Source organism: Plasmodium coatneyi, chromosome 4 (assembly GCF_001680005.1).
Source record: "Plasmodium coatneyi strain Hackeri chromosome 4, complete sequence".
Lineage (NCBI taxonomy): Eukaryota > Apicomplexa > Aconoidasida > Haemosporida > Plasmodiidae > Plasmodium > Plasmodium coatneyi.
The window spans coordinates 310,596-325,278 of record NC_033559.1 but is presented as its reverse complement, the minus strand read 5'-3'; the positions used below and the strand labels follow the sequence as shown (position 1 = coordinate 325,278).

Genomic DNA, 14,683 nt, shown 5'->3' with positions numbered 1-14,683 from the left:
ACAAGGAATTTGATGATGCAAGGGGGAAGGACAGTGATGATAGTACATGTCAGAAAATTAAACAAGAACTGGAAGGTACACTAGATATATATGAGGAGCAGAAAGAATTAGTGCATAAAATTATAAATGCCTGGTGTCATAAAATTTGGAAGGAAACGAACACAACACGAAGGAGCTTTAATTGTCCATATTTCTGTTATTGGGCGGGGAATAAAATAAAGGAGGCGGGAGTGGAAGATAGGGACTTTCAAAAAAGTATGGAAGACATTCACAAAGCAATAAAAAATAATGCAGGAACAAGCAGATGTAGAGGTGGTTGCCCCGATGTAACGTATGCACAGTTTCAGCAGCTACGATCATTATACAATTGTAAGCAGGACGAAAGCACCATAAGAGTTACCTATGAGCGAGCAGGTTTAGAATGCCTTAAGAAATACGACGGATACCTGGAGCGTGCATATGACGCCTGGACGGATATAGATAACGATTGTACGAAGAAGGATGAGTCACGTACAACATTCTGTAACGGATGGAATACAACATGGAAACAGCAAAGTTGGCGAAATCGCAATAGCCTCAACCAACTGAAGGACCTGAAACGAAGGGTGCAAGCGAGGCTAGAGGAGGAACTGACTAAAGAACAAAGTCAGGCAACAGTGGTTGCATCATCACAAACACGAACAGAGGAAGAAACGGCGTCAGTAAACATTCTTGAAGCACCAAAAGAGGTTGTTCCTGAGAAAAAAGTTCCAGTTCCACCTCCAAAGAAACCTGAAGTGCCACCCGTAACGGTTCCTGAAGTACCAAAGAAGGTTGTTGTTGAAGAGGAAGAGGCACCTGCACCTACTGCACCGCCGAGTACACCGGCAGCTCCAAAGAGGCATGAAGAATCCCAAACAACACAACTCGCAACAACGGAAGCCCAAACAGCACAACTCGCTGATACTGTAACTCATACATCTGGACAAAGTAATGAAATTACTGTAGAACCAACAGGGGGTACAACTGTCCCCACTGTGCCCACGACCCCAATCATATCCTCTACAGTGGGAGCAGTAGTACTTCCATTACTAACCTTCGCCCTTTACAAAGTAATAGTTATAATTATAATTAAAACATAAATAATAGCGTCCACAAATATTCACTTTTATGAGTAAGGAATATAATATGAGTTATATTATGTACGTACACAACACCCTTTTTCCCCCTTTCTTCCTTTCCTTTTTTCCCTCAGTACACTCCACTATTCTCTCGGGGAAATAACTCTTCCGGTAAAGGCAGAAGAAAAAAAAGATCCGTCGAACGGAACCTACATACATTCACGGACGAATCTACTGAATACATGATGGAACATAGGGCGGATAGTTCCACACAAGATTCAACAGCAGACTCGTCATTCGATTCAACAGACGATTCAACAGAACATTTAGGGGATGATTCAACAGATGATTTAGCAGAATACTCAACAACAGATTATTCAACAACAGCAGACTTGTCAAGAACAGACGAATCTACCATATATAACAGACAACACAGAAGAACACGAAGAAATAATAATAAATCGGGTCGCCAGAATATAGGTTATCAACGTATGTAACGTTACATGTAACGTTGTATGTGAAGTGTAATCCCGCATGAATTATGAACACCATACAACGTATTCTGAATTATATATTGCAAGTAATGTACCCCCCTTCCAAATTATAATTAGTATGTAATGCTCCCTCAAACTATAATGATTTCCATGAATTGGTGAATACCCACAGAAAATGTAGAATACAGAGAAAAAATTCTATAAATATGCACGAATGTATTTAATAAAGAAAGAAGTCAGGAAAAATGAAGGAACAAGTTCAAAGGGTAATATAAGAAATGGGTACATTCGCAATAATTATACAACCCAAAAAATTACAGTTATGATAGAACTAATACTACATATACAGGTAATGTGTAGAAAAAGTACACACATAGAATAGTAGTGTCGGATGAATTATATTTGGAAGGAGGACATAAGTGAAAAAAAATTATGCAGAAGGGAATAGCACAAACTCATGGGATAATCAACAGATGAAAAAAGCAAGAAAAGTTTTTAAAAAAAGGGGAAAAGTTAACATACTGAAGAGTGTTCAAAAACAACAACAACAAAAAAAAAAAAGGAATAATATATAGGAGTGCAAAGAAAGATGGGTAAAACGTGCAAGAGTGGGACGGGTGAAAAAAAGTGCATCCTAAGAGGAGAAAAAATTATTTAATATCATAAATTCTATGACAATTTTATAATTTGTACTCAGACCTTTCCTCTTTCACTTTTAATTGTACCCTACACGAAGGGAGTCGTCTCCATCGCCCCCCGTAGAACCTGTTTTTTCTAATGAACGATTCCCTCTCTTTTTATTTCCTTCCTTTGCGTTCCCCTTTTCGTTTGATTCTTCAGATTCAGGTTGCTGCTGTTTCACATCTTCCGGTGGTTGATCCTGTCCTTTCTGTGGTGGATGAGACGGTTGTCCTTCGCACACTACTGGACACACTATTTGGCACATTGGCTGTCCATTTGGTCCTCCCATAAGTTGATTATAACCTACATGGGACATATGGTTCCTTGTCCTTCTTCTTCTTCGACAACATAAACACCACTAAAAAAAGAAGGGGGGGAGGTAGGTATATATATGTGTATATATATATATATCTATACAATATATATGTGTATATATATTCCACATTCCATGACATATATATGTCATGGAATGTTAACAATACGAAATATGTTCTCTTTGTTTTTATATTGTACCTTTCTAAGAAGAAATTGGATGATGCCCCATATAGTGGAAAGAAGAAAGAGGAAAACGGGGATGGCCACATCGTCCCTTTTACAAGCACTACCATCTTCCCCAATTCCAATAAAACCACATATTGTGCACAGCAGGCATTTATACCTTTCCCAAATAATATGTGGAAAATTTTCCGTGCTCCCATTAGTGATACCACAGCTTTCCGTTTTGTCCGCTATTACAGCAGCAGTACATTGTAATAATAGAAGGAGGAGTAGATATATTATTCTTTTAATGGAATACATTTTGTCTCTATTGGATAATTAAATTAACAACGGGTACTAAGAGAAAGTTAAACGTCAATTCCTCTGGTAAATGTTCCTCATATTTTCTCTGGGGTCCATTTTAGGGTGCGTCCGATTTTTCTGACTTTGTATGTTGAACCCATTTCGTTGGAGAAATATTTATAGTATTCTTGAGAAAATTTCCTTAGCATATTCTTTAAAGAGGTTTGGGAATAATTCCTTAAGTAACTTCTACTAATCTGCTTCCTATAGATCATTTTAATACAATTCCTTAAGGAAATTTTTAAGAACCGTTCTTGAAGAAGCTCCCTTAAAAACTATTCAATATACTTTTTTTTGTGGGAAATTTTTTTAGTCTCTTTTTTTTTTGAAAAATTTTTCCCTAAAGAATTTTTTCAAAGAAAACTTTTCAATCTCTATTTTTTTGTGTAATTTTTTTGCATATTTTCCTTGGGAAAATTTTTTTCTAATTCCCCATTTGTGGGGCGGGGCACGCGGAAATTTTTTCTAATCTTTCCCCTAGGGAAATTTCCCCTAAAGCACCTACACCATAGGTTCCATATAAACCTATTTTTTTTAAGGGAATTTTTTGCATAATTTTTTTTGAAAAAAATTTCTAGAGAATTTTCGTAAGTTACTCCTTTTAATCTATTGATTGAAGGAATTTTTTCTGTAGATGTTTTTTAATAATTTTCGCGGAATATTTTTTGTGAAGAAATTTCCTTACGGAATTTTTCCCTTAAAGCAACCTTACTGAAGGTGTTCTTTTTTAAACCTATTTTTTTAAACTATTCCTTTTAAGCCATTTTTTTTAGGAAGAATTTTTTGGGGGGAATTTTTTCTGTGTGACAAATTTATATTAGGGCAATTCTTTTCTTTTTGGACAACTTTTTTTTGACATTTTTTTTTTTTGTGCAATTTTTTTCTGTGTGACAAAATTTATATTAGGGCATTTCTTTGTTTTTTTTTGGCTAATATTATACCTAAATTATAGTAAAATAAAGCGGAAGACGCAACTTTCTTCCTCTTTTATGTAAAAACCGCTATTCCGGCTTCATATGTGAAACGCACATCTAAAACGATGTATAACATAAAAAAGGGGGGCAGGGCGAAACATATAATTCGCGCAACACTTGGAGGAGCACTTTTTTCAAATATGTCCATAATTAGAACCTTCATTGGAATTAGGAAAAAAAGATTATTAAGAGAAGAAAAAACTTATGAAGGTAAAAAATCTATAACAGAAAGAAATTTAACATATTTTGGATCTTCTCAGTAAAAAAAGAATTTACGAACAAATCAGAATAGAGTGAAGCGAAATTTTTTTTTTTCACGTATATTGGTTACACAAAAAACTTGTACACCTTAGTACATTTAAAAAAACAAGAAAAGAAAAAAGAAAGAAAAGGAATAAAGGTAAGGAAGAATGCCATTTGTAACCTTGTACACTATATATGAGCTTTAAGGGGTTATTTATATTACCCCCTCCCGAGGAGAAGAGGGGGGAAGGGACATTACACATTTAATATGGTACATATTACATACGTCGATAACTTATATTTTTTCTATTCTGTTGTTGTTGACTTTTCCTTCCATTATTTGTTCTTCCTCTTCTAGATGGCCCTTCATATATGGTAGAATTGTCTATTGTTGTTCTTGACAGATTTGATGTGGAATAATCTGTTCCTGAATCAAGTGTTGAATCATACTCTGTTGTTGAACCTCCTACTGTTGAATCGTCCCCCAGTGTGTTGAACTCATTTTTGGTCGTTCTCCTCTTTGTGCTTGTTCTTCTAGAGTCGTTACCAAACCAAGAAGGTAGGAGACCATACTACGAAAGGGAAGAAAAAAAGAAAAAAAAAACGGGTGTGTGTAGTATGTACACATATATACCATATATAGGCTATATATATATGTCCATATATAGTTACATATACACATAGTGGTAACAGTCATTACTTTATATAAGAAGAAAACAATCGATGGTATTCCAACTAGCCCCAATATGGAGGAAATGGCAGTTGCAGTGGTGGACTGCGCTAAACTTCCTTGGTATTCAGGACTACTTATTTCTGTGCAATCTTCCGTACTTGCCAATTTACACTTTATATCTAATTCGTCGTTCTGTTTATCCTTCGGATACCATTCCTGAAATTTCTGACACCAGCCACTTCCACTATTTTCCTCTCCTTCACATTGCGCACGTACAGTTTTATAAGCACACTGTACTTTCTGTAGGTAATCTTCATACTTCGGAGGGCACGGTTTCCCTTCTCCTTCTGGATCTGCTGTTATAGTATCCTTATCCAAGTTATACCTGAATAGTATTTCCATATTCTTGAAAGTGTCTTCGTCAATATCCTTGTATATGCGTCCATACGTAATATCACTGAAGACACTCTGCAGTGCACTGAAAATTTCACCCATAATTTTTGAAAACGTTTTACTCCTGCCTGGACTTATACATACTTTACTCCCTAGCCAATAATAAAGGAGGTCATATACAACACCCTCCACATTTTTCTTCGGTACTTCCCCTGCCGCCCCTGCTTCTTCGTTCGCACCATTTGTTACGTGACACCACGCTTTTGCGATTTTTTCCTTATCCACATTAATTTGTGCGTAACTCCCTAGTGCAGTGCCCACAGCAGCCTTCAATGCAGTCTCCTTCTCTTTCCAGTTACACGTAGCTCCCTCGTCCCCTTCGCTCCTGTCCCCATGGTTTCCTTCTCCTCTGTCGAATCCATAGTACCTTTCCATTGAAGGTAATTCATCCGACTCGCCATCCTCCTACAGAAGTAATTAGCAAAAGAGTGAAATAGATAAACAAGTGTTCCTATATATGTTCCTTACACATTTGCTCATTACATTTTCACCATATTATATTATGTATAATATGCAACGTAATTGCGACGTCTACGTTGCTACGTGTATATATTGGTACATTGGTTCATTTAAATGAGAAGATGAAGGAGGGAAGTAACCTGTAGTAGTCTTTGCTTTACTCTTTGCACTTCTACAGGTTCTGGTTCTTGTACTGTTTTACATGTTAATTGTGGTAATGTTGAATTCGTACACACACCGTTCTTCATATATTTCTGCTTAAATTCTGTACAATACTTATTCTCACTGTTCCCACATTTACTACATGACCATGAATATCCGTCCTGAGCACTCGCACGATCTGTGATGTACTGTGAACTGAAATATTTATTACACTCCTCCTTATCCTTTAGAGCTTTACTGTTATATTCGTAATCAAAAAATTCTTTAAGAACTTTGAAAACAGTTTTCATAATTTCAGGGTATATATTAGTGCACACCCTTTTTTGGTACTGATCCCTTCCATTCCATGGGAAATTTGCCAGTGATGCGTAAATGTCTTTCATGGCGTCCGCAAAATATGGTTTTGTCGCCCTCAATTTGTCTTTTATTTTGTCACCAATCCAGAAAAACAAAAAGTAACAGGGGTCATAGTAGGATGGGCTGCCATTTGTGTTTACCGTAGATGCGATGTAATAGTTTCTTACAATTTTTTCATCCAAGTTCTGATCAACAGTCGTCCACGTCCTTAACGCTTTCTTCACACCTCCTATTATTCCTTCGTTGCACTGTTGACTCATCTTATATTCTCTGTTCGTACAGTCCTTCTTATCGCATTCAGCGTACATTTGTTCTGAGGGTAATGTAATTGAACCTGCCGCCTGAAAAGTGTAATTGGCAAATTATATGTGTATTTATACCTTACTCTGCAGTTCACTACACTATGTACAGAGCACTACATACTTAATACATAACTGTTTATATTGTAAAAAAAGAAGAATGAAAAGATCCTCAGTCACCTTATCCTCCCTACCATTTTTCGCACATATTCCTTTGGGTACATAGAACAAAAAATTTTTTATTGAAAGTTGGCTTCCTTCTACTTCCTTTCTTTCTCATGAAGGATTATACATATGTGCGAAATGTTTACTTATTCCAGTAGGCTTATCATTGAAAGTTTTATAAATGTGAAATTTTTACTTCTTCTCCCTTCCTCAACAATGTGCACTATTTAATTCTTATACCATGATAACAAACTGCACGTATATATTCTAAACTACCATATGCATGCAACAGAGTCAGGTGTTTGTACAAATATTAGAAAATTATTAAAGTAAAAAGAAAAGAAAAAAAAAATTTCAAAATTTAATCGAAATTGTTTATGTATTCACTTTATTCCACACGCACTACACAACCCTGAAGTGTGTATATTATTATTCGTAACAATTCACCACTATTACTACAATAAACTCTATTTGAAACTGTGTATGATTATTATTATTATTCGTACAATATTTTACTACTACACTATGTACACCTCCTTCCCTACCATGTATTATATCTACTACATTGGTACAATGTTGGCTTAAAGAAAACATTTCAATTAGGATTTATTCATATTCTTCCGTTTATTTCTTCTTTCTTTCCCTTAAATATATCATAAATAATTCATTTACAATAGATGTACATAATTCCTTAATTGAACTGCCCTTCCTTAACTCGCACTTCAACTTATATATTGATATCTCTTCTTAACTTGTTTTCCTTCACTTTTCCTTTTTTACTTCCTTCAACATTTTCTTCCTTACTTCTATTTCACTTTTAATTCTCAAAGTTGAGAAGGCTCTCCCTTGTTTTATTTCCCACACGTGTACTACATTCATATAAAACCATGGTTCTACGTGGTCACCTCCAGATTCAGCTATACTGCTCTTCATTGTAAAATAGGGTTCTGCGTTTTAGGGTTCGGGCATTAGGGTTTACGGTCTATGGTTCAGGTTTTAGGATTTCAGTCCTTAGGATTCAGGGTTTAGGATTTAGGGTCCAGGGTTTAGGGTTCAGTGTTCAGAGTTTAGGTTTCAGCGTTCAGGTTTTAGGTTTCACCGTTCAGGTTTTAGGTTTCAGCGTTCAGGGTTTAGATTTTAGGGTTCAGGGTTTAGATTTAATAGTTTTAGGTTTCAGAATTTTTGTTTTCAGGTTTAGGTGTTCAGGCTTTAGGCTTTTGTTTTATGTGTTCAATGTTTAGGGTTTAAGGTTTAGGGTTGTGGTCTTTATTTTTTAATTTTTAGGTCTCAGAGTTTAATATTTCGGAGTTCAGGGTTTTAGAGTTCACCGCTTTAAGTTTACAGCGTTGAGAAGTTGGATTTTCATTGCTCAAATTCCGGGGAAAAGGTTCTATTAATTGATCCTATGTAAAAAAACTGAACATTAAATATAAACATTGAAATGCTAAAACCTAAATCCTAAAATCATAAGTCTAAACACTGAGTCCTAAATCCTGAGCCCTAAATCCTAAACGCTGACACCTAAAAACTAAACATTAAAGGCCACAGCCCTAAACCTTAAACCCTAAACACTGAACCCCTAACCCAAAATCCTAAAGCCTCAACCCTAAAACCTGAAACCTAAAACCATGAAATCTAAAATCCTGAAAACTAAAACCTAAAACTTAAGCCCTAAAACATAAACACAAAAGTCTGAGCCCTAAAGCCTAAAACCTGAACCCTAAATGACTGAAACCTAAGGACTAGACCTTAAAACCTAGGCTTTCAACGCTTAAATCTAAACACTGAAACCCATAACCTCATTTCCAAAACTTATAACCTAAACACTGAACACTAAATGAGGAGCCACGAAGCCTAAGCCCTGAACCATTAACTCTAAATCCTGAACCCTGAAGCCCCAACTCTGAACATTAAATCCTGAACCTTAAACCCTAAAGCCTGAACCAAAAACGCTAAAGCTTGACCACTAAACGCTGAACCCTAAAAGCTGAACCCTAAAAGCTGAACCCTAAAAGCTGAACCCTAAAAGCTGAACCCTGAAAGCTGAACCCTAAAAGCTGAACCCTAAAAGCTGAACCCTAAAAGCTGAACCCTAAACGCTGAACCCTAAACGCTGAACCCTAAACGCTGAACCATGAACCCTAAACCCTGAAAACTTTTTATATGTGAAAAATGTATTTATACCATAGTCATCAGAAGAAAGAGGGAAATGGAGGAGCACATTAATATGTATAGAAATATAATCTTTATTGAGAGGAGAATGGAAGGAAGACCTGAAATGATAGAATGTATTTAAACTGTGTAAATTAATTATAATGTCCTTAAGGGGGAAGGAAAGTGAGAAGAGTGGCACTGTTATTACTAAGCATTAATGAACGAAAAAGAGTGTACAATAAGCAATATTCTTATAGGAATGTGCGTATTTTTTGTGCATAAATAAATAATGCAACTTCCTCTACTTTATATCCGTTCTTCTCTTATTTTTTATGAGTAAACATTCCTTATTTAATATTGATGAACGTGCACATGTTAGGAAGGGGAGGGATGAACACAATGCGGAAATGTATTACACCAAATGTTCATAAATTTATCTCAAAAATACTTTTAGATAAGTGTAAATAGCAAAATAATAGTGAATAAAGAAGTTTTTGCTAAGAGGGAGGAGAAGTTATATTCTTATGTGTGTAATAGGAGGTACATATAAGTAATAGTATAGTGCCTTCATAAATGTACAATGAAGAAGGGGAGTAAGATAAATATTAGTATAACGTTTTGAGTAATCAAGTACAGGGTAGAATAATATAATAAATAAGGAAGAAGATATAAAATTTGGGCGTCTCTTTTTTATTTTACTTCCACAATGAACTTGATCCTACATTTTTTTGCCTTAATTATATATACATGTGCTCATTTACTACATGGATGTGTGTGTGTATGTTATCATTCGAACAATGAAAAATGAGTATAGAATAGGAGAAGTTTTGTTCTATGTACTAATGATGATAGAACAGCCAAGGGTATACATACTTCTCTTTTTTCTAATTATATGAACATTCTATAGCATATATTAACATTATAAATACAGGAAAGAGCACACATATAAGTAGCAGTAACATATGCACCATGTCAGAAACCGCACCCGCAGAAACCGGAGCACCGGAACCGTTCTTACCTGTTACTCTCGTATTTAATGTGGATACATAAATATTATGCACATAGTAATTTATGTACATAATGAGTTAACTTAGCGAGCACAAAATATGTGGTAACATATATATACACCCCGCCGAATGACACTTGTAGGAACAGGATTTGCAACAATTACCTTCCTATGAATATTTCTATGATAAGTTCAATGGAACAGACTGCAAGGAATGTGATGAAAGTTCTAAACAGGCCTTGGAAAGTGAATTAGGGAAACATTCTAGTATTAGCAGCTATAAGGAAAAAATTGTAAAGGCCTATTGCTGCATATCCAATATGCAGAGCACCGATCCATCCTATAAGGATCGTTGTAATTTTTTATATTACTGGATAGTGAATGCACTATTGGGCAGTATAAAGGAGGATTCATTTTCAACGGTAATACAGGACATCCTTCAGGCCGTGGAAGATTTCTTTAAGACAAGCGAGTGTACAATTCTGGACAATCAAAGTATTAATGAAAAAACTATCAAAGAAAGAAAAATCGTCTTCGACTATTGGCATAACTATAATGGAATAAAGTCACTGTTGCAGAGTAGTGGGTCTCCATGTGCACAGAAATATAAGACCTACGTGCAGAGCATTGATAAAGTACATAAAAATGTATACCAAGATTGTCTGATCGATAAGGACAACCCATATTGTGAGGAATTTCAAAAGAAGCAGGATGAATACGACCCGGATAAACTGCTTACTACAACATGTCCTACAGGGCCAGCATCGAGCCGCGCTACACAGGCAGGAGAGGGTCAATCATACCTAACGGTTACTATCTTCATGTTTAAAATGAATTTGCATAAATATATATATACACGAATAATAATAATTCATGCGTAGTACAATAAAAATATAAGAACACGCAAGAAAACATATGTGCATTTGTGCTGACCATATTTGTAGGCAGGGACTTTAGACAGGTTGGCCTCTAAAGTAAAATACTATAACAGGTTCGAGAAGAAGGAAGGTACCTGTGAGTATAGCGCTAAAGAAAGAGGAGTGAAGACCCAGTTGGACAAATGTCCTGAAATTGCATCTAATACAGAGAAGATTACAAAAGGTTTGTGTCATGTATCGTCCGCGATTGGAGTCGATGGAGACAATGATGTGCGTTGCGGTTTCCTGTACTACTGGTTGGGGGATATAGTATGGAGAAGTGATGGAATTACGAATAGTAGTTCATTTTTAAAAGCCATGCAATGCATTTATGACGCATTGCAAGAATTTGATGTTAAGGACAATTGTACACTTCTATACGAAGACGCCAAGGAAATTAACCAGACAATGTTCAGTTATTGGAAAATTGTAAATGACTTCTCTAATGACTATGACGATATAAGGATGAAACTAAATTCTAATAGCAATTCCTGTGATGATCAATATTACAACCACCTTGACCAAGCTAAAACAGCATTTGAAAAGGTTCTTGCTGATTGTAAGAGCAAAGCGGTCGATGATCCATATTGTAAGGAATTCAAGTTCAAGTATGCGGAAGACAGTAGTCAGAACCCACTGACCCTAACATCTGAAGCAAAACATATAACTGGGCAGAGTGATAAACTTTACAAAATCACTAAGTTAGATCTAAAATATACAGCACCATATAAGGAAGCTCTTTCTAAGAAGCAGCATGACACTGCATCACAAGTAGAACAAAGTGCTGCCGGCCCAATCGTCGGCTCTTCCGCCGCTGCAGCATTAATAGGATTACCAACAGTTGCTTTCTTCCTTTACAAGGTAACTATTTGGGCACATTTTAAAATATAAATAACATCATTTACTAATATTTGTCTTTATATTTTAGAAAAGGGGAACAATATAGAATAAACTGTATTATGTGATACATATTCCCACCCTAACAGACTTCCTTCCATCTACCACCTTCGTCACTCCTTTTTTATTCACTTTCGTAGTATGATCTTTTACCTTCTGGGATAAAAAACACCCTCTCCTTTGGAGGAAGAAGGAACAACAACATTGTTAGAAGTAACAGAAGGAAAAGATCAGTCAAACATGATTTCGATACACTCACAGAAGACAGCTCAACAGAGTATTCTGTTGATTATTCAACAGCAGAAGGTTCAACAGCAACAGATTCCATGACAGATACATCTACCATATATAATTCGAACCTCAACAGAACAAGTAATAATGGAAGACAACAACGTCCACAACAACGACAACAGAGACAAAGAAGTGACCAACGAAGGAACGAAGGGAGAAAAAATATCAGTTACCATCGTATATAGCATTAAAGCGATGTTCCCTTTCCCAGAGGGAGCATAAATGATTGCAAAGTTCGCACAGTTTCTATATACAGTGCATATATAGTGTGTGTATGGAAAGGAGCCAAATGGCATCTTTTCTCTTTTTTTCTTTGTTCCTATATTTTTTTCATTCTTCTTCTTTATTTTTTTTTTTCCGTAAACATTTTATTAATAGCCTGCTCATTTTCTTTGCGTTCGTCGGAAAAGACACCCCCATGTGCATCTAAACTCTCCCTTGTGAGTTCCTTAAATAATTTTTTGCGCCACTGGAGGAGAGCTTCCTATTGATTAATGCTATTTGAATGTATAAATTTGAAAAGCAGTTATGAGGGTGTGCTTCTTCCTCCCATTTGAGCAGGGAGTAGTTTGGGGAGGCTCTGCCCAGGAGGAACCCCCCCGAGGTGCCCCTACTTTAAAATTTCAATTTTATAACTTTTGGTCCCCTTCCGTAATACACTCCGGTGCGTCAGTTTTTCCTTTTTCGAGTGATTCATAGTGAAATATCACAGGAAAGGAAATGAAGGGACCAACGTAAAGAGCGGAAGGTGTAATTAGAGAAAAGTAAAATTAATGGGCTATTAAAACGAACAAAAAAAAAAATAAAATAAAATAATGATTACTTCTTTGCTGGTGAAGTAGACACTACTCACGCAGTGCAAACATTTTGCAGACGCGTACATGAAAAATACCGCCATGACCTATTCATCATGTTCTTGCTGTGTGCGACAAACGCGTGGACAACTAATTTGTGCGTCAACTGGGAGGGAGCCGCTTATGCAGGTGTCTCCTTATGCTGCTCATTATTCATCGAAGAAAGGAATGCCCTCCGCCTGGTCCAACTTTCCTTTGCTTACAAACCGCTTGTGTAATGTGCGCTACTTTTTCGTCTCTGCCTTTTTTATGCTTGCCCTTTTCGTTGTTTCTTCCTTCTTCTTCGCCCTGGCCCTGTGTGCGTGAAGGAACATACATGATTGAGGTGGTAGTTCCTTCGAGGGAAGAAGCTTCCATGTTCCATCACGCCAGACTGCATGGCCAAATGGAGGATCTGCACAAGTAGACGGAACCGGATATCTTAGTTCCTTCCCTATTAACTTACTTAAGGGGGAGGTGGGTCGCACGCTGAATCAAAATGGCAATTAAAACCACGGATAAGACTGCGCCACCGGTCATCAGAAATAGCACCACGTTGCATTTACTTCGACTGAAACAGCGTCCCTGTGGGAAGAAGTGTTTTGCCATTTAATTTTTACACTTTAAATTTGAACTTCTTCTTTTTTTCCTTTTTCGCTAAAATATTTGTGCCTGTTTGCCTATGGCAACGCCTCCCTTGGAATATTCTTTTCTGAACGTCCCCTCTCTCCGTTTTGCTTTTTTTTTTTTTTTTTTGACTTACCAAAACAGAGCAGTGGCAAAGGTATCCGTCCCCGTCTTGGCTGAGAATTGTGGCCTGCAAATGGGATAAAAAGAAGGTGCCAACGTTAGGGGTTTATTATATAACGGGGTGAAATGGAAAAATGCTTGGGGTTATACCCCCCTCGTGATGTGTAACACATCGCTTAGATACGGAGAGGGGTAATGCAAACTGAACTGTTTGTCACTCAAGTCGTGCTCAAACTTACCATCGAAATGTTGTTGCTTCGTTCTCCATTTAGCCCTCTCATACATGTATATATGGAAAGAAGTAATGGAAAAAAAAAAAAGAAAAAAAAAAATGAGCCATTAGTCAAAGTATGCGGTTATTATTTCGTCGTTTACGTGAAGATGAAGAGCGTTGGTATCAACTTTGCCTTTTTTTTTTCTTTTCCTCATCTTTTTTTTGTTACTGTGGATGGCCTTCTTCCGGTTTACGTTCACCCCGCCGTACACATCGAAAAGGAGGAAAAGGTAAACTGCGGAAGGGGAAAGAAAAATCAAGTGTGTGCGGATGGGGAATCTACAGGATGGTCCATCTCATTAGCTGTGCTAATTTTATCCCTTTTAATTTACCAACGAGGAGGTGGAAACCATGTTTCGTGAAGTTCATCCTGCTATAACTTCTTTTTTTTTTTTTTTTTTTTTTTACAACTGTGGCTGTAAAGGAAGTCTACTTTTGCTCATCAGTTGGGTTAAGAGTCAAACACGTCACTTGGTTTTTCTTTTTTTTTTCTAACAATTTAAGCTGAATAGTGTTCCTAACAATACAGCCAAATTTCAACGTTTGCAATTTTTTACACCCTGCAAAAATGGGATTTGTTATGGTGCATGTTTTTCCTTTTTACCTGTTTTAGATCTGTGTAGCGCTCTTAATGTTCCTAGTGTTTTTTTTTTTTTTTTTT

General features: G+C 36.5%; 1 protein-coding gene across 1 annotated transcript; it reads right to left on the bottom strand.

Moving 5' to 3' along the window:
• Positions 1-13,243: 13,243 nt before the first annotated feature.
• On the bottom strand, positions 13,244-14,391 carry PCOAH_00006780 (Uncharacterized protein; the record flags this gene model as incomplete). Its single annotated transcript, XM_020057488.1, has 6 exons — positions 13,244-13,313; positions 13,465-13,583; positions 13,762-13,815; positions 13,988-14,022; positions 14,192-14,257; positions 14,355-14,391. 6 exons carry the CDS (start codon positions 14,389-14,391, stop codon positions 13,244-13,246), a joined length of 381 nt encoding a protein of 126 aa, XP_019913031.1.
• Positions 14,392-14,683: the final 292 nt, after the last annotated feature.